The following is a 26,180-nucleotide window of genomic DNA, read 5'->3' as shown; positions in this document are numbered from 1 at the left end:
TAGAGTTATTAATTCTGGGAGAATTAAAGGTAGACATTAAAAATGATATGAATGTTAGACATGGCATTGTGCAGAGTCTGTGCTGGTTAAAGTGATCAGTAACTGGATTGATTTATATCTTCCCAAAAAGCTTTTAGTTTGATCTTCTGTGTTCATTGATCTCAGAGTAGAGATTGATACAGTTTTAGTTTCCATACCTCTTTAAGATCCCTTTGGATCCAACATAGAATGGATGGCCCCTCCTAACTATTCAGTTGAATGTTAATGAGTGCTTGGTACTATTTTAAGTTCAACTAGATATTGCTGAATATTTGTCCCTCCATCAGCCTCAAAAATGAGGATTGACTGCTTAGGCACATGTAAAATGTGTCCCTCATGTTTGAGCTGGGAAAACATGCTTGTTTTGTCAGCAATTTCTTTTGCTATTCCAAAAAAACTTTTTTATACTCTGCTGTAGCAATACCAAATGACCTTGCACTGTAACAAAGGTGCAATTAGTTTTGAACATAATTTGCAGGTCCAAATGTAAGTTGATTACATGCCATTTTCTTTTCTTTGTCCTCAATCTCTCTCACTGGAATTTCAGTTTCCATCTTTCGCAATAAAGGTAATGTGTTGCAAGATGATGATGGAAATTCTTTTGAAGGTCTTGAATCTTAAGTGCATGTTCTTTTTCCAAAAAAAGTTTTTGTCATGACTTTTGTGATCACAGGGTGCCTAAAATGTGTTATGTGCAACTAAATCCTTTTTTTGAATTGAACTGTGGAGGAATACCTTAAGATTTTCAAGCTGTAACCTATAAGGGCTACAGTAACAGTATGGTTGTGGTAATGATCAGCATTGAGAGGCCTTGAGATTTCAACCAAAAGCGCATACTTTAAATACCACAAAAGGATTTAAATTCTATTTAATATGGTTCATCAGTAATGAAAGTTAATACTGGTGGTGATGAAACTGCTGAATTGTTGTCTGAGTACCAATTTGGTTTGCCAGCATCCTTGGGAAGGAAACATTTTCTGGTTTGGTGAATGGTATGTAAAATCATTTTCAGTCATTAAGAACTGCAAGTACTAGAATACGAGAAGCGTGCAACTGGAGGAACACAGTGGGCCAGGAAGCATCAGAGGCGCAGGAAAGTTGTCGTTTTTTGAGGCAGGGTCCCCACCCGAAATGTCAACTTTCCTGCTCCACTGCTACCTGGCCAGCTGTGTTCCTCCAGCTCCACACTTTAACACTGCATGATTGCCTGTCCTTGAAAGTGGCCTGTGCAAGCTACTTTGTTTTGAATAAGGTGGCTCATTGGTCGTCTCCAATTGTCCTCAAAAAGATGGCGATTTTAAGTTCGAACCTTGACAGTGATGCCTAGGCCTGGTCAATGAATTTTTACAGTGCATTATTTTCTCCTAGCTTTAGCTGTCAACATGCTCACTGCAGGCATTCATCAAACATGTCACCAACAACAATGAAACCATAAACAGTCACAGAATGATTCGTGTACGTGTGTGTGTGTGTGTCTCAAGTTAGTCATTATGGCTTTTTGATCTCTCAAGTCTATGCTGGTCCTCTTTTTTTTTTAAAGAGCAATCCCACCTCCCCACCCTCCATGATCTATCCGTGTAGCTCAGAAAATTTCTCTTCAGTGCCCATCCAATTTATTCACTTTGATTTCCACCACCCTTTCAGATTGTACTACTATTTGTTTCTTAAAAATTATTTTATTCTTTCTCTCCAATCACTTCATTATGCTTGAACATCTGCATTACAACCTATCTCTTTGACTTTCTACTTTCCAGTTTTTCTACTGCCCCTTATAAACTGTGTATTAGACATTTCAACAATGAGGACTATAGACATGTATCGTTGTGAAAGTAGCTTTTATGTATGCAGAGAAGTATCAGCTGATACACAATGAAAATGGTCCCTTTTGGAATGATTTTCTACTCCTCTTGAAAACAAAACTAGTGCTTTTGGTGTTTTGTCCAGGATGATCTGCGGAAAGATGACTTCAGTAGCATGACTGCACCTTTGCTGTATAAAATGATTAAATCAAAGACGGAATACCCTTTGCATAAAGCCATCAAAGTCGAAAGAGAAGATGTTGTATTTCTCTACCTCATTGCGATGGACTCCCAGGTAGGTGTCGTCTTCTAACTAAAGAAATGTGCAGAAGACTTTCCTTCAGGGTTCCTCACCATGTAAATCTTTTTTCAAATGTTTACATATGTAACTTTTGGAGAACCCTTTTGCCTCATTCCTCAAGCATGACATGGGCTTTGAAAATAGAGCACTTGCTTTGTAGATTTTTTTTGCAAAAAAAAATCCTACAACTGCAGGAACGCTGAGATTTAAATATCCACTACAAATTGAAGGCAATTTATTTAGGAATTCTCTACCAGGAGCAAATTTTCTTTACCTTCATTGGTTTATTGTAAGCTCTGGAACCTCTTAGTTCAACTTACGAAGACATGTATACATATTTAACATTAATTGCCTTTACTAATCTTGATGTACTGAATTAAGTTTCTTAAGAAACTGCCCTATCTAAAACTCAACTCTTCATAGTATAATAAGACAAACTGGACAGGAACAATGGATAGCAGAACAGCTACCTGGTAAGCTGATCATCTGAGCTTGTGACCCCTGAGCTCTAGTTTGAACATGTTGATCTATATAGTTGGATCCTGTACCCTTTTTTAAAGTCATTTTTTTCTTGTAACTGAAACTCTTCTCCAAGAAATTTCTCATTGAGACAGATCACCACCTCGCAAAGCTTTTTTTTAAAAACTGTGAAATAATTTTTTTGTATGGTAATATCACCAGCTGTAGTTTTCCAGATCATTAGATTTGGTGTAATGACGTAGGGTCTTTTTTCCTGTTGGCTGTTGACATTAATGTTTTTCTTTTGCTCTTGCTGTTTGTTTGTTTATTACTACATTTTACAGTTGCCTGGTAAACTGAATGAACTTGATGATAATGGAGACCTGGCCTTGGATCTGGCACTGTCTCGACAGCTGGAAAGCATTGCAACCACGTTGGTTAATAACAAGGCAGATGTTGATATGGTTGATAAGAATGGCTGGAGTTTGCTTCACAAAGCTATCCAAAGAGGTAAAGTGATGGCAAGGTGTTAAGATCAATATATTGATAGCACAAATAGCTTGCAAGATTTTCCACTTCTTGTGTTCACTACACACTCTAAATGTGACAGTGGCTTGTCAGCATTGAATGATTCAGTTTAATGTCAAAAATTACAATTTTCTGATTCAGACTTTGCAAATTGGCAAATTTATTTGTGGTGCAAGTAAAGAAACAAATGTCCGGAAAGGCTTGAAATCTCAAACTGAAAACATTGGGAACACTCTGCAGGTTAACTGACATATGTGGGGGAAGCTGCATGGTTAACACTTCAGATGAATGACTTTGAAAGCCAGGTAAAGTTAGATGTAATAGGAACTGCAGATGTTGGACAATCAGAGATAACCAGGTGTAGAGCTGGATGAATACAGCAGGCCGAGCAGGAAATCTGAAGTTTTGGGCCCTTCAGAAATGGGGGAGGGGTAGAGGGTTCGGAAACAAATAGGGAGAGAGGGGGAGGCAGATGAAAGATGGATAAAGGAGAAGATAGGTGGGAGGAGACAGACAGGTCAAAGAGGCGGGGATGGAGCCAGTAAAGGTGAGTGTAGGTAGGGGAGGGGATTGGTCAGTCCAGGGGGGACAGACAGGTCAAAGGGGCGGGATGAGATTAGGAGGAAGGAAATGGGTGAGGCTTGAGTTGGGATGAGGGGGTAGGTGGGAGGAAGGACAGGATAGGAGGGTGGGGATGAACTGGGCTGGTTTTGGGATGCACTGGGGGGAGGGGAGGTTTTGAAGCTTGTGAAATCCACATTGATAACATTGGGCTGCAGGGTTCCTAAGTGGAATGAGTTGCTGTTCCTGTAATCTTCGGGTGGCATCGGTGTGGCATTACAGGAGGCCCAGGATGGACATGCCGTCTGAGGAATGGGAGGGGGAGTTGAAATGGTTCGCAACTGGGAGGTGCAGTTGTTTATTGTGAACTGAGCGTAGGTGTTCGCAAAGGGGTCCCCAATCCTCCACTTGGTTTCCTTGATGTAAAGGAGGCCACAATGAGAACAGCGGATGCAGTATACCTCATTAGCAGGTGAACATCATCTGTTTGTGGAAGGTCGTCTTGGGGCCTGGGATGGGGGTGAGGGAGGAGGTGTAAGAGCAGGTGTAGCACTTGTGGTTGCAGGGCAAAGTGCTGGGTATGGTGGGGCAGGAGGGGAGTGTGGAGCGGACAAGGGAGTCACAAATAGTGTGGTCTCTCTGGAAAGCAGACAAGGGTGGCGAGGGATAAAATGTCTTTGGGGTCAGATTGCAGATGGCAGAAGTGTCGGAGGATGATGCATTATATGCAGACGTTGGGGTGGTATGTGAGGATGAGGGGTTTTTTTTGTTTAAATTGCAGGGATGGGGTGTGAGGAATGAGTCGCAGGAAATGTGGGTGACACATTTGGGGGGCTGGGGGTGGGTAATGTTGCAGTCCTTGGAAAAACGAGGACGTCAGATGTTCGGGAGTGGAATGCCCCATCCTGGGATCAGATGCGGCGAAGGAATTGGGAATAGGGGGATGGCATTTTTGCAGGAAGGTGGATGGGAGGAGGTGTATTCTAGGTAGCTGTGGGAGTCAGTGGGCTTAAAATGGGTATCGGTTTCTAAGTGGTTGCCTGAGATGGAGGCAGAGATCCAGGAAAATGAGAGAGGTGTTAGAGATGGTCTGGGGTGAACTTAAGGTTGGGGTGGAAGCTGTTGAAGTGAATGAACTGTTCGAGCTCCTCATGCTCCCATGAGGGGCGCGGATTTCACAAGCTTCAAAATCTCCCCACCCCCTGCTGCATCCCAAAGCCAGCCCAGCTTGTCCTCGCCCCTCCCACCTCAAGCCACACCCCCATCTACCTACCACCTTCATCCTTCCCCCTGGACCGACCATATCCCCTCCCTACCTCTCCTACGCTGACCTCTACTGGCTCCATCCCTGCCTCTCAGACTTGCCTGTCTCCTCTCCATGTATCATCATCTTCTCTATCCATCTTTGATCCACCTCCACCTCCCTCTCCCTATTTATTTCAAAACCCCCCTATCCTCCCCCCATTTCTGAAGATGGGTCTAGGCCTGAAACGTCAGCTTTCCTGCTCCTAAGATGCTGCTTGGCCTGCTGTGTTCATCCAGCTCTATGCCTTGTTATCTAGGTAAAATTCTGAGATTGTTATGGTAATGCAATGTGAAAGAATTAAGCTACAAGACTAGTAGAATGTGGAAACTAGGTATGAAAGCCAAGATACCTTGCACAAACTTGGTACTTTGTTCAGTTGCGGAGTGTGGATGTGCATGAGTCTTAAAGCAATGAAGATATTGAATTCTTTTAATTTCGAAGCTGAATGTGCCTGAAATATTAAAATTACACCATAAAGGTTTTTCTGTACTCTGATCCCATTGTTTTTATTTTTACTAAGCTTTTCTGTTTTTGAGCCTGAATAGCTAGGTGAGAATTCTGTAAACTCCTCCTGAATCTGGTTGTGGGAGACAGGATAAAGTGCCTTTGGGTGATGTTGCAAATAGATCTTTTGAAAAATATTGTGGAAACCTGCAGTTGAAATTGCATTGTGACCTCCAAGTTGAGTACGGCTTGATGTTAAGTAAACATACAAATTTGTGCTATTCTAGCTGCTACTTCTACAGATTGCAGTGAAAGTTTCTCTGCACTTTTCACTTTTCTCCCCACTCTTGCATCCAGATTGCTAATTCCTTGCTTGGTTGTGGTTATTTGATGCTGATGGCCTTCTACGCAAGTGAATTTGAGACTTTATAGGGGGGTGATGGCCTTGGTGGTGCAATCTCCACACGTTTGCCTGAGGCTGGAATCACAATGGGGTCCTCGGTGCTGTGAGGCAACAGTGCTAACTGCTGAGCCACTGTGCTGCCCATAATACCTTTTTTAAATTGTCAAGATAAGCATTTTGTGGGTTTTCTTAATTAGTGAGGGCAGTTAAGATGTAAATTACATTTTTTGTGCATTTTAGAGTCAGGCTTAAGCCAGACTAGTCACAGAATGCAGATTCCTTTTTGAAAAGGACATGAAAGAGGGATTTTTATGACAGTTCTCAGGATTGCCATCACTGACTAGCTTTGTATTCTAGAATTTGAATTCAGTTAACTAGTATCAGCTATCGTGGTGAGATTTGAACCCAGGTCCCTAGAGCATCTTGTGCTGCTGGATCATTTGTCCAGTAATATTCACACAACACCACCAAGTCCCCTAAAGCTGTATTTGTTTAAGCTGGTTTTGTGCACACTGCTCTTTTGAACTCGTGACTTCATATGTGTGGTAGTGATCTGCCTAAGGGCAAGCTGTCTACTCATTCCTTCTGCCTTGCAATTTTGTGCCTTTTTTTAAGCTCTTCATGATGAAAGAGTTCACACAATTTTGTGGGCTGTAAGCTGAAATGGAAGTCTGGTAGCTATAACTGAAACACTAGATAGGTTTTGCAGCTTGAAAATAGTGTTATGTACGAAGCCATCTCTTCTTTTTCCCCCACTCTCTCTCTCTCTCTCTCTCCCTCTTTCTGCCCTTCTTTCTCCTGCCACATCCTTCTCCCACCACTGTTCTGTCCCTTTCTTTCTCATACAACAGTGAGGCATGATTTATGACCACAATCTCTCCAGTCAAGTTGTGCCAATATAAATTTCCCACATTCAGTTTTGATGAATCATGTGATGAGGTCAAAGAACAAATGAAGTGGTTTCCTGTTCCATCCTTGTGTTTGGAGGATACAGAAGTCGTCATCCTCCAAAGATTCTGAACCTGTCAGCATCTGTCCTTTTGCCATGGCTTAACACTGGGGCCTTTGGGGCACCTTGGAAAGGGGCAGGGATGATGTTCCTTCTACCCCTCGTACATGGAATGAAAGAAGGCTTAACTTGAGAGGGAGAACTACGAGTTTGGTCCAAGAATTTAGTTTACAATGCTCCTTTAAAGGAGGAGAGATTGCTGTATTGGAGTTGGATCACTGTAGGATGCACAGGAGAACTCTTCAGCCACAAAGTATTTGTGACTTTAAGCTGTTTGTTAATGATAGATATTGGCTGGGGAGCATTGTCCCAGTTGAGGTATGTACAAAGTCAAAGTCTGAGTGGCGATTTTTGTGCTTCAGGATGTGTTGAGAGAAGGCAAGGATAACATGATCTGAGTAGCTAAGTTATTGAGATCTCTTCTGGGGGGGAAAAAAATATGAGGTGCAGGAGTAGGCTGTTCAACCGGTTTGAGTCTGTTCAGTTATTAATTAAGATCATGGTCAATCTGTTCATGACACCAACTCTATATTCACACCTACGTCCAATAATCTGAGTCAAGTTATTGATCTGTCTTAAGAAATTCGTGACTTTGCAGAGGCAGTGTTTCAAAGATTTTCACTCTTCTGAGAAATAGTTGCATGTCTAATCTTAAATGGAAGATGCTGTTTTTCTTCCCCAAAACTGTCCCTTAGTTCTAGTCATTCCCACAAACACAAACATTAATTCAGGATCTTTTGTCTCGGTAAAATCATCCTGTTATTGTTCTAAGCTACAATGGATCAAAGCCTGTCTAAACTTTTCTCAAGTCAAGTTTCTCACCTCTCCCTAAAATTCCCCAAGTGTCAGTCGAATGAACCTCGTCTGAACGCCTGATGTAAATATATCTTATCATAAGGAGACCAGAGTTCCCTTTATCCACGGTGCTTGCTGCTACTGCAAATAGAAACCCAAGAAAGTTAATCCGACATGATTGTCCTGTCAACCATGTTGACTATGCTTGGTTGCATTTGAGATTTCCTAAGGCTATGGTTTCTGTTTTCTGTCCTCCTTCCTTGAACAGGGAAATCACATTTGCTATTTTCCAATCAAATGAAACCTTTCCAGAATTTAAGGAATTAGGTTTTAAATTTAACCAAATTACTGCTGAAATTTTTAACCTTTCCTGAAATGAAGACCATGCAAAATATCTGCTCAATTTGCCTGCCATTTCTTCCTTCCCACTTAATTACCCAGAAAACTGGTGCTGACTTTACTTCTCCTTTTTCCTTTAAAATACCATTTTAGAAGGGTTTTTTAATGCTTCCAGTTAGTCTTCTCTAGACTTTAATTTCTCCAACCTTATTCATCTTTTTGCCTCTTCCATATGTCGTCACATCTTCTGATATGCCACTCATCTTTTATGGAATTATTGGCTTTTTTTGGTTTAGGTTTTTTTGGCCGTAAATGGTGCATTCTTTTCTTGGAGTCTTTCTTTCATTTTCAATGTGATGTACCTCTTCTGAGTTTTCTGAAAATGCCCTTAATGTCTGCCACTATCTCTACTGGTTTATCCCACAATCTAACGTTCCAGTCCACTTTAGCAGCTGTCTCTCGGACCATCATAATTTCTCAAGTTAAAACACCGGTCTTAGATCCACTCTTCTCTCCCTCAAAAATTTGAATGAAAAATTGACCTTTGTTACATATTAATATGTGCCTTTTCTAATGAGGTCACTGACTAGAAGATTTGATTTGTATCATCACTTAGCTTTAATGCTCCTGACTTCCTTTTATTTTGAAGGTACTATATCAAAATAGGCAGAAATTGTGGCTAATCTAATATTGGATGTTAGACAAGTAGTACACAAGCAATAGAGGAGTTGAGAGGTAGTTACTGGTGTTGTGTGTAGGAACATAAGAGCAGGAGTGGGCCATCTCTCCCCTCAAGCCTGCTGCCCCCATCCTTTTTGCTGGCTGATGTCATGAAAACTTAACATTAATTGAAGAGAAGAGGAGCAAAGTGGTACTTTTGCAGTGACTGTTAAGGTTGGGTGTAAGGGGAGGAAGAGAAAACCACATTGAAGATGCTCTTGCCATGAGTATAACCAAGAAAGAGGGAAACGAAAACCAGAAGTTGCTGGAAAAAGCTCAACAGGTCTGGCAGCATCTTTTGAAGAGGGGCGGGTGGGGGGGGTGGGGGGGGGGAAGAAATCAGTTAATGTTATGGATCTGGAACTGAGGAAGGGTTACTGCACTTGAAACGCTAACTCGGTGTTTTTTTTAACTTACTCTTCACAGATGCTGTCAGACCTGCTGAGATTTTCCAGTAACTTCTGTGGATGCTGTAAATAATAAACATAAGCAGTTCTTTTGGTTTTTAACTGAGTAAGAGAGGCCCACTTACCTGGAGAATTAAAATAAATATCAGAAAGGTGATGTTATCAATGCTGCTGGCTCTCAATCCAAAAATTATAATCTGTCTTTTTGGGGAGAACAGTGTTACTGGTAGAGATGAAAAACCCAAGAATGTGATTTGCTTACAGTTGAGAGGCTTAACATCTGGCTGAGTGGATAGGCTTCATCTGGGTGACAAACTCCCAATTCCTGTGAGCTCCTTGCACTTGGAGAGGATGAAGGAGACCTTTAGTGAAGCACTGGTTGGTTTGGCAGAGAGGTGGGGTTGGCCTGTTGTTGTGTCATTCAGACCAGCCATATTTGGTGGTGGATGACAACTGAACAAGGCTGCTTCTGATGTTTGTCTACATATGCCTTGGAAATAAAAACAAATGTGGTAGTGATGGGAGAGGGATGAGGATTGAATGAACAGAATAGAAGAGATTGGAGATTTAATATGAGCTGAAGATGTAATCAACAGCTTGAAAAACTGGTGTATTGCATATGGAGGGCCAAAGGCTTAGCATTTGGTGGTTTGAAAATGAGATGGGTAGCCCATCAGTTTGAGATTTGGCTACTTGATGAGTTTGCCGAACTATGAAAGCAGATGTACAATCTATCCAGCGTTTGATTTATCATTTTTGTCATTTGAACAATTGCGTGAGTCTTGGTTACTCATTTGGCATTGGTGCAATATTAAACTGTTATGTTACGATTTGAGAATCAGCCTGAGGTTACCTGTATTGGTAAACTTTTAATTATCTGAGTAAAAGTTCTGCATATGGCTTCAAAGAAATAGCTTGAATTTAAATCTCGGAGCACTAATTATTTTCGTGCTGTATCCAGGGTTGCTCATATAGCAAGTGCAGATTGCCATCTTGTGGAAGGGAGAGGAGTCTGGGGATGCTGTACAGTTTTTTAGTAAAAAAAAAATTGAGACTTTCGTCTTGTTCTGGGCTTGAACCATTTGATGTTGTGGAATATAGTGTTTGGTTTTTATAAAAGAGACAAGCAGCCGTAAATATTCAGGAATTAAGGCAGCATGCGTGGAGAAAGTGTTGCTATTTCAGATCAACGGTTTTCTGTCATTAATTTCTTTCTGCTTTTAGACTCAACATTTTGTTCTCCCGGCCTGAAAAAAATAATGGTTGCGCGGTTATGTATCAAAATTTCTAAATTGTAATGCCTACTGACTGCCCTAAGTTGAATTAGTGTATTTTAAAACAAAAACCAAGCATAAGCAAGCTGCATTTCTCCTGTAAATGACAGCCATTCTTTGATAACAGGGACTTGCCTTCCGGAAAGGGGTTGATATCAAGCACTCTCCACAGTTTTCCATCAATGCCCCCTGGGTCACTGACGCCATTCGTGTCTGTGCCCAGCTGATCTTTCAATGATGTAACAGGAAGGCGTGGAGCCTTCAAATTTGGCAAGCACTAAGGATGTGCTTTCAGGCCACTAGGGGAGTTCAGCAGAAAAATGTAGTTGCCACCAAATGGATTATTTAAAACGAACTGCATAAATGGAAAAGCTAGAAAATTACACGCAGCAAAGAATGGAATGGTATATTGGATGTGATGGAAGTAATAGCATAGACTTATGGCACTTGCTGAAAAGCGCAATTCTTTTAACATTGTAGTAGTTTAAAGTGTTACAGTTCTAAAGACTAACATTCTTCAACCAAGTGCTAGCTTGGACCATTTTCAGTGTTGTGAACAAAAATCAGTTTGACTGTCAAACATCCCCAAAAAAAGCTAAAATTTCTGGTTTGTAATGTTGATCCTTGTCCCTTGGTGCAGTGGGATTTTGAAGAACCATTCATTTCCCACTTGACACAAATTTTGGAATTCCCATGTTGCTGTCTGAAACCATACTCCTCCTCAAACAGTGTCAAATTAAACATTAGTTGAGCCAAACAAATGAATCCCACTCCTATCCTTGCATTTACTGAGAAAAGAATGATCTTGCTGTTTTGGTACATTGTACAATTTTTTTTGATTTATTTGGGTTGAAGTGAAGGTGAACATTGACACTCGGGTGCTGAAAGGAAATTGGAATGTGAATGCCTTACAAAGGGCAAAGAAAATTACCGCACAGGAACAGGCCCTTCGGCCCTCCTAGCCTGCACCAATCCAGATCCTCTGTCTGCACCTATTGTCGCCTATTTCCCAAGGATCTGTATTCCTCTGCTCTCTGTCCATTCATGTATCTGTCTAGATACATCTTAAATGATGCTAGCGTGCCTGTCTCTCCCACCTCTAGCAACGTGTTCAAGGCATGCGCCATCCTGTGTTTTCTTAAAAAAAAAACTTTTCACACATAGCTCCCTTAAACTTTTCCCCTCTCACCTTGAAATCGTAACTCCTAGTAAGTGAGTCCCTCACTGTTTTTTGGTGGGGGGGGGGGGGGGGTGCGGGGGGGCGCAGTGGTGGTGGAAGCTTCTTGCTATCCACCCTGTCTATACCTCATGATTCTGTAGACCTCAATCGGGTCCCCCCTTAACCTCTGTCTTTCTAACATAAATAATCCTAATCGACTCAACCTCTCTTCGTAGCTAACACCCTCCATACCAGGCAACATGCTTGTCAACTTCCTCGGCACCCGCTCCAAAGCATCCACGTCCTTTTGGTAATGTGGTGACCAGAACTGTGTGCAGTATTCTGAATGTGGCCAAACCAAAGCCATATACAACTCTAACATGACCTGCCAACTCTTATACTCCATACCGTGTCTGATGAATGAAAGCAATCCAAATGCGTCCTTGACCACTCTGTTGACCTGCATTGCCACTTTCAGGGTACAATGGACCTGAACATCCAAATCTGTCTGTGCATCAATTTTCCCCAGGGCTTTTCCATTTACCGTATAGTTTGCAACTAGTAGAGTTGTGTTCATGCAATGGAGTGGTTTTTCTATGCCAAATGACTTGTCTTGCAGACTAGTTTCCTGTGAAAGTAAAAGATTTCTATGTGAATCTACCCTATTAAAATGGAAAGTTGGGCTTAGACTAGTTCTAGCTATTACCTACTGGCAGCTAAGTCTTTCTGATAACTATGAATTTGTGTATTTGACTTCAAACCTAAAGTTGTCCTTTCACTGTGTAGATGAAACATTCTCTTTGCTCCAGTTACAGCATTGTTTTCACCAACTATTTCTAGTAATGTGCGATACTGATTGCATAGGTTTCTGTACATACCATTCTGACATTTTTTCTGTCTTTACACTGTTTTATTTCTCTTGCTGTTTGGATGGTATAGAGCACTACTGTATTCCTGCAGTTTCTTGTTGAACTGCTTCAATCTAATTGTACATTATAGTATACTTTTCTGCTAAATATTGCATGTCTATTTTTCATAAGTTGTCATTTGTTTGGCTTGTATAATGTCTAGGTTTGAAACTGATTTTGGGACTCCTTTTTAATGCAGGTGATGAATTTTCAGCTAGTTTCCTAATTCGAAATGGTGCTCGTGTGAATGCAGCTACATATGGAGAGCAGGAGACACCTCTTCACCTCGTGGCCTTGTACAGTCTTAAAAAGCATTCAGTGGAAACAATGGCGGGAATGGCACGTATTGCACAAGCACTGGTGGAAGCATCGGCCAATTCAAACATGCAGGACAGCAAAGGGCGGTGAGCAGCAGTTGTCACACTCTTCTCTCTTACCCAGCCTCCTGTATTTGTGATAAATTTTGAACTAAGTGCGTGTTCTACCAGTATTTCTTCACTTGTATGTTTTCACACTTCTCTCTTTCCTGCTATGCCCCTCTAGAGAACTGTGTATTCTATTTGAGTTGTTATGGTGGTGGTTGTAGTATGAGTAGCAATACCATCTAGTTGAGTCATCCACTTATTTCGAATTGGGGTTATAAAGATCTGAACTTAATCCTGAAACCTGTTCGGATCAGAATGACCTTCCGAAGAAGCCACAAACAAACTGCCTCATCTTGTTAGTGAGGGCATTGTTTAGTTGAAAAAAAAATGATAACTTCTGGATTAGGTGTATTAACTTGTGTAGTAGTGTTCATATGAAAGCTATGTATTGGTTGTTAACTCCTTTTACTGAGATCTCGTCCTCATTTGCACAGGACACCTTTACACACCTCTATACTGGCAGGCAATGAGTATGTTTTCACACAGCTGCTGCAATGTAAACAGTAAGTATGAGTCACAAATCTCATCATTGCTTTTTCTGAGAGCGCTTTGATTCTTGAAGTGAAATTGTTTCATTCGTGTTGTGCATTCCAGCATGTTTATTTTAATATTTTAAATGTCTTTGGCCCATGTATTTTTGCAGATGTGACCTGGAGCTGAAGGACCATGAAGGAAGTACAGCACTATGGTTAGCACTCCAGGATATAACAGTAGACTCTGATCAGTCGGTGAATCCATTTGATGACGTTCCAGTTGTGAATGGTACCTCGTTTGATGAGAATAGCTTTGCTGCAAAACTTATTAAGCGGGGTAGTAATCCAGATGCTCCTGATGCAAAAGGTGAGAAACCAGCAAATACACTGGCAACATTAAATATGTACAGACTGGTCCTCCCTTTTTAAAACTGTGCTGTAATCCAGAATGTAATGTACACTGCAACAAGTTGGCTTCTCACGGCAGAAAAAAGCCAAAGGGGATGTTAATGTAATCTGTAGACCTTGCAGACTGCAGCTCCTGTAAGCTGGTGATGTTGAGGTCCACATTAAACAGGGAAAAGCTGAGAAAATTATTCTACCTTAGGATCGAGCCAGCCTTTGAATGTGGCTGCATTCATCCAGGGAAGCAATGCATATGCATGCAAGCATTGGAGTGTCAGAATATATGCAGCAATTATTTAGCTTCTAATCAAACCAAGCTAGCCAATACAATATGGCCAGAATTAATGGTAAACCAGAGAATTGGGAAAACATTTAAAAACCCACAAAAGATGACCAAAAATGAGAATAAGTTGAGGGAAAACTAGCAAGTAATCTAAAGATGGATAGTAAGAGCTTGCTTATTTAGAAATATAAAAAAGAGCAGGGCCAAAGTGAATGTAAACCTGAGGCTAAGGAAATAATAATGGAGAGCCCAGGACATGGCAGAGAAATTGAGTAAACACTTTGCTTCATTCTTGACCATGGAGGCCAATTTTAAAGCATTCCATTAATACTAATTAATCCAAACCTGAAGGGATGGGGAAGAAATAAGCACACTATCACTGGAGAAATGTACTAAGTGAACTGATGGGCTGTATGCTTGGATTGTGAAAGAAGTAGCTCTAGTGACAGTGGGCTCCTAGTAATCTTCCAAGAGTCTTTAGATTCTAGACAAGTCAGAGAATTGTTACATAAACAAATATAATTTGCTGTTCAAAAGGGGATCGAGACTAAAAATGCATAAATATAGGTCAGTCAGCTCAACATCTGTTATTTGGAAAATGTTAGTCTATTCTAAAGGATTTTAATGGTCGAGCATTGAGAAATACATAACTTAGCCAAGCAGAGTCAGTATGGCGCCTTGAAGGGAAATCCTGCTTGGAAAAATTTATTAGCACTCTTTTTGAAATAGCAAGCAGGATAGATAAGTGAACCAGAAGAGGTACTTTATTTGATGTCCAAAAGGTGTTTGATAAAATGCAATGCACGCTGTACTTGCTGAAGTAAGAGTGCATAGTATTGCATGTGCTATATTAGCATGGACAGTGGATTGGCTAACTAATAGGAGACCAGAGTTGGGAGATGTGCAGACTTTTCAGAATGGCAATCTGTAAAGTGCCGGAGGGATCAGTGCTGGGACCACAAATATTTATCCTCAATTGGATGAGGAAAGTAAATGTGCTATCACGAAGTTTGTGGATGACATGAAAATAGCTGAGATGACAAGTGGTGAGGATGTCATCTATAAAGGGAAACACCACAAGTTAAGGGAGTGAGCAAAAGTTTGGGCAGATGGAATCAAATGTGGAAAATTTGATGTTGTGAACTCTGGCAGGAAGAATAGAGGAGTGGAATATTATTTAAATTGGAGAGCTCAGAAAACTGCAGTTCAAAAGGATTTGGAAGTTCTCGTGCATGAATTACAAAAAGCTAGCATCTAAGTTCAGGTAATAGGGAAAGCAAATAGACTATAACAATAGAGGTCTTGCTAAAACAATACAAGGTACTAGTTTGACCACATTGGGAATACTGAACAGCTTTGGTCGCATTATTGAAGGAGAGGTATGCAAGCATTGGAGACACCACAGATGAACCTTCGCTGGACTAGGGTATGAAGGGAATGTCTTATGAAGAGAGGTTGAGTAGGTTAGGCTTGTACACATTACTGTTTTGAGGAATGAGTAGACCTTATTGAAAGTGTGGGATTCTTAGGGGACTTGAAAAGATTGTTTTTCCCTTTTTTTGGGGAAGTCTAGGGGCAGGACACAATTTCAGAATGAGGTGTAGCCCACTGAAGTCACATGAGGATTTTTGAGGGTGGTGAATTTGTGGACTTTCTTACTGCAGAGAGCTGTAGAAATTTGGTTAAGTATATTCAAGGTTGAAATTGATTCACCTTCTGATTCAGAAATCTAAAGTCACAGGAATAAAGGCAGGAAAGTGCACTTGAAGATTATCGAGTTGACCATGATCTCATTGGTGGAGCAGATTTTGGGCTTAATGGCCTACTTCTTCTCCTATATCTTTTGTTTTTGGGATATCCCAAAGTACTTTGAAGAAATGTGGTAGCTGATATAAGCACAGTACAAGTTAGTAACTTGGTTAGTTTATTATACTAGTGTAAATTGACAGATTATTGGAAACTGGGATACTGTAGAACTGCTTCAGTAAGATGGATGTTATGTCCAGCTGAATAAACAGTTTAACATCTGATCTAAAATGTCACGTTAACTGTCACCGTGGCTTGCTAACCTTTTTGTGAGAAAATCAGTTTAATTTGTGCCCTGAGAGGTGAATTTTCATCTTAGCTGACGACAGTCTTGGATAGATGAGTGTGCAGCTAATCAAGTTTAGTGCTGGTCAGGCAGCTTCTGTGGAGAGACAGTGTTAATGTTTTGAGTTAGGTATGACCCTTTTATGAAACTCCATTATATTTCCCTTGTTGTGGTTTTGTTTTTTTAGTTTTTCCCTAAAACTGAAGTGGGTCTCTAACGTAATGAAAAATATTATGATTTTTTTCTGGAAACACAAGTTGCTAAATTCCGAAATGACCCCAAAATGAAGAAACTATCAACAACAATTATTTTAGTTCGGAATCATATGAAAGTTTATAAAATAGAAATAAATTTAAAAACAGGATGTTGTGCTAAGAAGTTAACTAAATTGTCAGTACAATTATGAACCATCCTGCTCAACTTGAGCATTACCCTTCATGTTTGTCATTGGAGTAGTACCATTATTCCACAACATGCTGCTCGTTATTCAGGCAGGGTAGGTTTAGTGAGTTTTGAGAAGATTTGTAGCTCAGGTTGAGGTTCTGGATGTGAGTTTGCTCGCTGAGCTGGAAGGTTAGTTTTCAGACGTTTCGTCACCATTCTAGGTAACATCAGTGAGCCTCTGAAGTGCTGGTGTTATGTCCCGCTTTCTATTTATCTGGTTAGGTTTCCCTGCGTTAGTGGTGTCATTCCCTGTTTTTCTCAGAGGGTGGTAGATGGGCTCCAAATCAATGTGTTTGTTGATGGAGTTCCGGTTGGAATGCCACGCTTCTAGGAATTCTCGTGTGTGTCTCTGTTTGGCTTGTCCTAGGATGGATGTGTTGTCCCAATCAAAGTGGTGTCCTTCCTCATCTGTATGTAAGGATACTAGTGATAGCGGGTCATGTCTACAGGGTAGGTTTGGTTAGGAGTCGGCAACTATTTTCATAAAACCCAGATGAAACCATCAGAGACTTTTCTGTGAACCCTGTTTTTCGAGCTGCAGCAGTTCTGATATAGCTTTTCCAAAGTTACTTTATTCAAGCAACGCACTAAACCAGCACAACCAACACCACCATGTCCACCCCCCACCAGGTTCAGGGAACACACCAACTCCTTACTGTCTGACCTATTCACACAGCTTTCCAGAATAAAGCTCTGGTCACTGTTTTTATTAGCATTTTAATGTTTAAAGACTTCTCAAGGCTGTGTCTTTGTAGTACAGAAGCTCTGTTGGGAATTATTTCCAAGAGCACTGCATCTGCATGTGCTACATTGTAATTATAGGAATATATACTGGAGAAATTGCTGAGTTGCTAACAGTAAACTTGTCACTTCAATGTGTGGGACACCCTGGTCAAGAAGAAACTCTCTTTCGAGAGTCATAGAATGCCCACAGTCATGTTGTAATTGCCAATTGGTGTTGGAGGCCAGTTTGTGAAGGGAGTTCTTGTAACACAGTGGCAGGACCCCCTACCTCTGAACTTGAGGGCCTTGTAAGGGGCATTTATAACACTGCCTAATAATTTGGTTATTAACTTGCACTGACGTGCCTAACACAGGTGGTAAGAGCAAGTGCTTCTGTTCAGATAGAGCTCGGATAGTTGCAGCGTATTAACCTTCCCATAGTAAAACGCTCCATGAGCTGTAGTCTCTGACAAGTGTCAGACTGCATGTGTGCAACAGATATTTATAAGCAAACTTATCACAATTTACGGAAAAGGTTTTAGAATTTGCCTTGTTAGCAAGTAGTAGATATTCAGTTAATAACGTGGAGGTACTGGGGTGGATAAAGTCAAATCATATGACACCAGGTTTATTTGAAAACAAGCTTTGGGAGCCTCCGTCCACCTTCAGGTGTTAGTGAGAGAAGTAGTGTCAGACATTTTTTCATATAAGAGATCAAGGGTCACACCATTTGAGGATGTACTAAACAAACCAAAGATACAGTTAAATCTTTAATCACTTAGGTTTTAACTGATTTTAATAGAATTGGTTAATAACAGTCAGTTAGATAAGAATGCAGTTAATGTAGTGCTGGACAGGCAGCTTCTGCAGAGAGGAAAACTTAATGTTTTGAGTTGAGTATGACCCTTCTATGAAACCAAGGGTTTTTTATTTCCCCTCATCTTGATGTAGTATAGTATGGCCTCTTAAAATGGTGACTTATTTTGTTTTAATTATTTCTCAGTTTCTAACCTTCAGCTTAACAATAGTCTTGACTCTTTGTAAATTGCTCATAGGACATTAAGTACATAAAATTTGTGACACTAGAGGTTAAATATAAATTAAGATGTTATTTATCTAAATGTGAAGTAGTATTCAATGGGGTAACTTTCCAATCTACTATACTGTTTAGAGGTTTCTAATATAGTGAACTGCACTTCACTCTGCTAGGGAATTGTCTAATGCAAAGAGCATCGGAGACTGGCAATGAAGCTGCTGCACTCTTCCTGGTTGCTCATGGGGCTAAGGTTAACCACACCAATCACTTGGTGAGTTTTTTGAAGTTAATATTCTAAGGGATTGTCTTAAATGGCTGGTGAATGAAACCATTATAATGTCATTTATCACAACGCATTATTGGTTTGCAACTTCTCTGGTGTGGACTGGCTTTGATTTTTTTTATCTCCATTGATTACATAGAGCAGAATTTAATATACAGTAGCAGAAGCATAGTATGAAACTGCTTCAGTAGCTTTGATACATACTCACTAGAACAAGTGCATGCTTCTCTCCGCTAATGGGTGAATGTACCACTTGGCATGTTGACAAAACAGTCAGACAGAAGACACCAAAGACTTAATTTGTGATGTTAGTCTGAATTGACTTTGAATTGGGGTAAAAGGAGAAATTGACCAAAAAACTTCATGATTCGATAACAAATCATCTTGATTGGACGTGTGGTGAACATTGAACATGAAGAGAGGGGCTGAAAGCCTGGTCTCAGCCCTTCACCTTCAACTTGGTGCTTGTAACATGCTTTAGGAATTAAATGTTTGGGGCAAATAATATCACACTTCCCCAGTGTTTCATCTTTCTACACCTAGTTCCAGTTGACTACTTCAAAATTTGCCATTATTTAACTGAATAGGAACTGAATGCAAGCGTAGAGGGGTAATACTTCAGTTATACAGACATTGGTGAGACCTCATCTGGAGGACTGTTATGACAAGGAGAGCAAGCCAAATTAAGTCAGCCTGTCTATCACTCGTTTCACTGTTTTGCAAATCCAAAACATTCAATGACCTTCAAAATTGCCCAATTTTTTTTCTAATCAGACTTTATGAATAGATATCATCAGACACAAGTTTAAGTTTAACTTAAACAAATTGTTAGTTTCTATTTCAGTATTAATAATAGAGCAAAGCTAAGCAGCAAAGTAATTAATGTTAATGATTTAAACCCAATCCTCTTTGAAACCCCCACACTCAGACCCAAATAAGGGATAAATTAAAATGAGCTTGGGTTGTAACTGGCCAGTTCAATAAGGTTTAACGATAAGTACCAGATCTTTGTGGAACCCTTGAGCAATATGTTGTACTCCCATGGACAAAGGAATTTGAGTAAGATGCAATTCTAAGTTGCTGACAAATGTAAACAGTCTCCAGCAGGAAGTGATGAATATTCAAAATTCAATAATTCTTCTTTTAACTGGATGTAAAACTAGAGTGTAAAACTTGAGTGCAGCTTTGCAGTCCAGCGGTTTCCAAGCACACCGCTTTCTACATCAATAACAGTCAAAACCAGTGCAGTATATGTTTTGCTTTTTTTTTGCTACATTGTGATGGGAGGCCAGCACTGGCCTCCCCATTTATTGGCCAGCATAACATCCAACCAGCTGCCAATCCTTTAGTTTAACTGGTTGGTGCTGAGATGACTGCAGTCATCTTGCAGCTCTAATTACCTGCAATATCTTTCTGGGCCAGTTACCAAATGCAGTTGGTTTGCTCTGTCCTCCTCAAAATAAGCTGCTGCTCAAAGTGCAACATTCGAGTCTTAACTACAGTTCATAGTCCCAAACCAAAAATGAGACACATCTGTCTGAACAGTATACAGTAATCATGCTTGCAGAAGGATGGTAATGCTTTGGAAGCAGAGTGACTCGAAGCATGGGTTCAATTCCCCACACTGGCAGAGGTTGCCATGAAGGACTTTCCTTCTCAACCTCCAGCCTCACCTGATCTGTGACCCCCAAGTTCTCACTCCTGCACTAATGAGGGAACAGCCATATTGTCCATTGGGACTGCCTTTTTCCTACACTAATACCAGGAAAGAGCAGAATGCTTTATGAAAGGCTATACAGGCTAGCTCTTGAACCTCGAGTTTAGAGTCCAAAGTGACTTAATTGAAACATAACATTCTGACAGCATTTGACCAGGTGCGTGTCGAAAGGATATTTCCTCTGGCAGTGCCTAGGACTGGTGGTCATGTTTTAATTGTGAGGCATGTTTAAGATGCCAAAGAGAACTTTTTTAGACTTCTCGCAGTTCCCTTCCTCAACGCAGCAGGTGCGGAATCTTTTTGTGGCAGAGATCGACAGGTTTTTGTTTTTCAAGCAGATGAAAGATTATTAGGATACGCAGGAATGTAGAGTTGAGATTAAAATGAGAATAGCCATGATCTTATTGAATGGTGGAGCAGGCTCAAAGAGCCCAGTGGCATTCTCTTATTCCTTGTTCATATGACCATTGAACTTTTTTTTGGCTCCAACCAATGTCGTGAACTTTGGCAAAGTTGATTTGGCCTGAACTTTACAGAGCTAGAATTATCTGCAGAATAAGCCTTTTTCTATACCTAGAGGCATTCTGTACCTCTACATCTTAAAAGGAGGACAAGATCAGCAATAAAAGGCTTCAGTTAAGTAAAGATGTGAGTGAAGCTGGAATTGGTGTATTCACAGTGAAGGAAAATTTAAGAGGGAGATCTCAAAATGATAGAGCAGATTGGGAGAAACTGTCATTAAAAGTAGCAGCGTCAATAGCCAGGAGTATAGTTTTGAGCATTGGCCAAACAATTTTTTTTAAATGTAGCCATGTTATTTGGAATGCATTGCTTGAAAGTGCATTGAAAACATTTGAAGGATTTACAAATGAAGTTGGATACTGTCAATTCCAGTTATGTGTTTTCACTTTGTAAAGTGCCTTGATAAGGAAATGAATTGTTGGGGAAAATGTGGCAAAGTGGACAATTTGGATAGCTCTTTCCAAGGATGCAAGATGTCTTGTTTCTTTCCATGTAATTTCTCTGTTCTCTTTGGAATAAGATTGACAAGGACCATTTGTACTAAACTGATAAATATTTCATAATAGATATTAGCAAGTGAAGAATTTTTTCTATACTAAATGCTAAGCTGTACCATTGCCTTAATTTTAAGGCAGTACATGGTGACTATCTCTCAATGCATAATTCTGCGTAGCACAAATTCTAACTTGATATTTTTCTCTTAAATTATTCTATAGTAAAATCTATGATTTCAGCATTCTCTTTCCCTTTCCCTCCCCATCTCTCTCCTTCCCCTTCGCTGTGCTCTGTTTAGGGTGAAACTCCCCTCCACACAGCGTGTCGTCGTGGCTTGGCAAATCTCACAGTAGAACTACTGCAGCATGGAGCGAATCCCAACATCCAGACCAAGCGACCACTTTCTGTTGGTACAGGTGTGTCGCAAGACTCTATGGATGGTCTCTCCCTGCAGACACCGCTTCACATGGCAATAGCACACAATCATCCTGATGTGGTGTCAGTGATACTGGAGCAGAAAGGTACAGTTACTCTTCCCTCTCAGTTGGTACCTAAGCTTCAATTTCCTAGTGAGAAGGACAGGAAACTTGTCTACAGATTGAGCATCACTTGGCTGGATTGAGAGGCAAACTCAAGTTAGAATCTTCAGAATCTCTCTTCATTTCTCCCTCCTTCCTTCCTTTCCTATTCTCTATTTAGAAAGGAGTTTTAGAACATAGAACATTTGTTAGGATTTGCTTAATGGTAACTTTAAATGTTTTATTCTGTTCAATATACAGTATTGAACTTCCATTTGCTACAAAATGAGATCAATTTGCCCTGTCTCGGGCTGATATGGTACAGTGGTAGTGTCTCTCCCTCTGGTCCAGGAAGTCTGGTTTCAGGTTCCACCTGCTCCTGTGGTGTGTAATAACATACCCCAAACAGAGTGATTTTTAAAATAACTGAATTGTCATTGTTGACCTTGTTTCTGTGGTTGATTGGTGAAATATCGCACTTGTACTTTGGTGCAGTACCACAGAACCAAGAAACTGTTAATATTTAAAAATTGAATTTCCAAAGCATGTCTGCATATTTTGTCTGTGCAAATATTTTGGGACACTCCTTTGAAAAGGTTAGACATCAGTGTAACATGCTTACAAAGTTGCAGAGATCTTTGCTTACTTCAAGACTTGGCAGTTAAATAGTTCCTGTTCTTTGAGCTCTTGTTTCAGTCCAAGCATTTTAAACTAGACATAATTGAACATGACATTTTGATCTCAAACTGAGAGGTAAAGTAATTTTATGTATTTTTTTTGATCAACTCAGCAAATGCACTTCACGCGACCAGCAACCTACAAATCATTCCTGACTTCAGTCTCAAAGATTCAAGAGACCAAACAGTCCTTGGGCTGGCTCTGTGGACAGGTAACGATGAACATATATTTTTGTGTTAAATTCCATTCCCTTTAGTCCTTGTGACCTTTTAGAAGTTCTTTATAAATACTTCTGTTTCAGTGAAGCTGGTATTCTTGTAACCTGAGGTAAACTTGACATGAAGTAGTAGGAAGATATCTGTAATCTGTTATGATCTGATTTGGAGTTATTGGAGAGAGTGATAAGTCAGCATTCATTTTACAAACAAAATACATTGCCTTTTATTTTTTTGAGAAATATTGCCCAGTTTAATCCACATTGGTCAATTTAAAAGATCTCTGGGAAGACTAATGATTTCTGGGGGGGGGGAGAAGTTTTTGAAGATGCATTTTAAGTAACACTGTGATTTCTCTGCAATGGGCTATGAAGCCTGAATGTTTAACTGCGCTCTCCCTGCAGGCATGCATACAATCGCAGCTCAGCTGCTGGGTTCGGGGGCTGCCATTAATGACTGCATGTCAGATGGTCAGACTCTATTGCACATGGCAATTCAGAGACAAGACAGCAAGAGTGCCCTCTTCCTCCTTGAACACCAAGCTGATATAAATGTTCGGTAAGTGAGATACTGCATAGTGCATAAATTGTATGAGAGGAAATTGCAGAGAGTGATCTGTGTTCTTTTTTGGGTGTGACTTTTGCACAGTTTACAGGCATGTTCGTTATAATTCTGCTTTCATTACTAATGTTTCTACCCTAATATAAATAATTTCACAATTGTTTTTTAATCTTTATTTCACACTTTTATTTAATTTTTGACAGAACCCGTGATAGTGAGACAGCTCTTCAATTGGCCATCAAGAACCAGCTGCCACTTGTGGTTGATGCTCTTTGTACTCGTGGTGCAGATATGTCTGTCCCAGATGAGAAGGGGAATGCACCACTGTGGTTAGCCCTGGAGAGTGGACTTGAGGACATTGCCTCCACCTTGGTGAGTACCCTCAACACTGGGCTGAACCCTTTTCACAGTTTCAAGTACTCCAGCTCAATGCAATAAAGATTAAAAACACAATTTTTCTGCAGTAGAATAATCCCACCTCTTGGATATTAAAATAAACGAACCAAGCCAGAAACCTCCCCTGTCAAGCTTTAGTTCAAGCTCTCTGTCCTACGAAGTGTTGCGCTACGTGTTCTGCTTGTTTAAAGTATTTCAGTTTCATAGGGTTTGCGGTGCAGAAACTGGCTGTTTTAACCTATCAAGTCTACACCAATTGAATACACCATGCAAGTCCCTTATTCTATTCCTCTCACGCATCAGCATTCTTCTACTCCTCTTCATCTCTAACTGTCACCTTCTTCTGTTTTAAATTCATCCGTTCGCTATTCCATGTACTAACGAGTCCTGCATTTTAATGTCTGACTAGGCTTGTCTTGTTAAGTGTTTATGATTTGCTGGTGACTTTTTATGACCCTAGTTTGAGATGCACTTGTCTGTTGCCTCTGGCTCCCACCCCCCCCAAAAAAAAGGTTTGTGGCATCGTCGTTTGCAGCATTGTCTCTCCCTAGCTGTAGGAAGCAGGGTGGCGGCATTGGAAAACTTTCTGCACGTGGATACCAGAAGTCCAATTATAGATTTAGATCACCTGTCTACATTTGTTTTCTCTGGGTAGTGTTTGACAGTAGAAATTCTTTAACACCTAGAACAGGTTCCCTTCTGAGCCAGAAATTCTTCATACCAACTCCAGCATTATGCCAGCCTTTTCCAGAAGATTTCTGATGTGATCCATTTTGTACATTTCTGGTACCTTGTGAATATTAAGCTTTGCTTTAAATGTCTTACTTAGTTACTCCTGTTGTTCTTGGTTGCATTGCATGGCGAGTGAGATTACAAGTCCACAATCTGATGTGTTGAATTACATGTAAATCAGTGCAGGGATCATTATTTGAAATTGAATATGCCAGATTTGCAAGCCTTTGTTGTTCAAAGTACGTTGTTAACCACAAATGGGATGTGGATTAAGTGTTACATATAAGAACCATTTGAACAAAGGTTAGATAATACCCTCCTGTAATGCCATTGAGATACTGGAGGATGGCCAGTTCCTGCAGCACAGTACTGTCCTATTGGTGCCAGAGATGGGGGAATGGTAAAAGGAGCAACATATATGCTCTGTAGCTCACCTTTTGGTAAAGTGCACTATAGTGATTGGAATCAGGTTGGCCTCATTAACTGAGGACCCTGATTTGGCCCAGGTTAACCACCCCAAGCAGGAAATCAGAAATACTGGCTGACCAATATCATGAAATTTGGAATTCTCCGTGTTCAGAGGACAGACTCCGAGCTGGCCGGTCAGAGCCCAAGTACTATGCACAAGTCAATAAAGGGTGTCTTGGTGATAGGATACAGCCTCTGTTCAATTATTTCATGAACCTTTGACTCTGAAATTGCAATTATAGCAATTGACCCCAGAAGAGTTCAATAAGAAACTTAACCTCTCCAACATTTTGGACTTGGGCTCTGTTTTTAAAACACAAATTCCTAGATGATAAATCATGGATAGTATAAACTATGTGTGATGGTTAGATAGACCTTAGGTTTAAGGTAAGTGTTTGGCTCAACATCGTGGCCCTCAGTCCTTTTTGGAAATAAGCAAATTAGTTTTTGGATGTACGTAGTCTCATTCCCTCACTTTCTTGCCTGAGAAAAGAAAATAGCCTTCTGTATTTGTGTGCTGGAATTGGCTCTGGCAGTCATTTTTAATCAGATGCTGTGCTTCCAAAACTATAAACACACACAGGCTTGTGTATCAAGCATATTGGTACATTTGGCCCCACTTAATTTCTGCATAATTTTGATGTACCATGTTCTCTCTTTCTCAATTGCGCTAAGAGCCTTAAAAACAGAAATGATACTTTGTGGTATTTCATCAAGTGAAAATAGTTGGTTGTGTTCAGAATGCACTCATCTTGGCAAAGCTAGCCTAACTTGAAGAATTAAATTATTGCCAAATATAAGGTTACAAAGGAAGATTATCTGGTCCGCATCTAGATTGGGTGGTGTCTGTTTTTAAAATCAAAAAAGGTTGTTAGCTAAGTTTAGGTAACAATATGAATTGAATGACAATGAGCCTATAAACACTGGGGAATGCACTTTGACCTTGTTGTTTTTGCAAGTGCTTTTGAGAAAGTTTATGTAGGCATAGTGAAGCTTGATGGGTACCCTGGAGATTCTTGTTGGTGGACAGTACCAAATGGAAGGGTGCTGCATAATTTTATGTATTTAGGTTGTCACATGGGTGCCAAGTAATGTAGGTCGATGGAAAATGAATTCAGCTAGAATGCCACTAATGGCAGTATGGTTGTCACTGCTACCCAAGGATGCTTCTTTTTCTAACCCAGTCTGTGTAAACTTGATTTGAAGGGTAATCATTTGTGTGTAGTAACAATTGGTGTCTGTTTGTCATGGCTCAGTAATGGC

At 40.4% G+C, this 26,180-nt stretch overlaps 1 protein-coding gene across 1 annotated transcript in view; it reads left to right on the top strand.

Moving 5' to 3' along the window:
- ankfy1 (ankyrin repeat and FYVE domain containing 1) overlaps positions 1 to 26,180 on the top strand; it is a 73,062-nt gene that overhangs the window by 21,218 nt on the left and 25,664 nt on the right. Inside the window, exons 6-15 of the mRNA XM_059655197.1 lie at positions 1,984 to 2,133; positions 2,943 to 3,108; positions 12,651 to 12,855; positions 13,311 to 13,379; positions 13,520 to 13,716; positions 18,506 to 18,603; positions 21,648 to 21,870; positions 22,658 to 22,756; positions 23,165 to 23,318; positions 23,525 to 23,693. Of these exons, the coding sequence (XP_059511180.1) occupies positions 1,984 to 2,133; positions 2,943 to 3,108; positions 12,651 to 12,855; positions 13,311 to 13,379; positions 13,520 to 13,716; positions 18,506 to 18,603; positions 21,648 to 21,870; positions 22,658 to 22,756; positions 23,165 to 23,318; positions 23,525 to 23,693 (1,530 nt within the window). The remainder of the gene's footprint in view (positions 1 to 1,983; positions 2,134 to 2,942; positions 3,109 to 12,650; positions 12,856 to 13,310; positions 13,380 to 13,519; positions 13,717 to 18,505; positions 18,604 to 21,647; positions 21,871 to 22,657; positions 22,757 to 23,164; positions 23,319 to 23,524; positions 23,694 to 26,180) is intronic.

Source organism: Stegostoma tigrinum, chromosome 27 (genome assembly GCF_030684315.1).
Source record: "Stegostoma tigrinum isolate sSteTig4 chromosome 27, sSteTig4.hap1, whole genome shotgun sequence".
NCBI classification, from domain to species: Eukaryota; Metazoa; Chordata; class Chondrichthyes; order Orectolobiformes; family Stegostomatidae; genus Stegostoma; species Stegostoma tigrinum.
The sequence above is the reverse complement of the archived record's forward strand: the minus strand, read 5'-3'. Positions and strand labels throughout refer to the sequence as shown.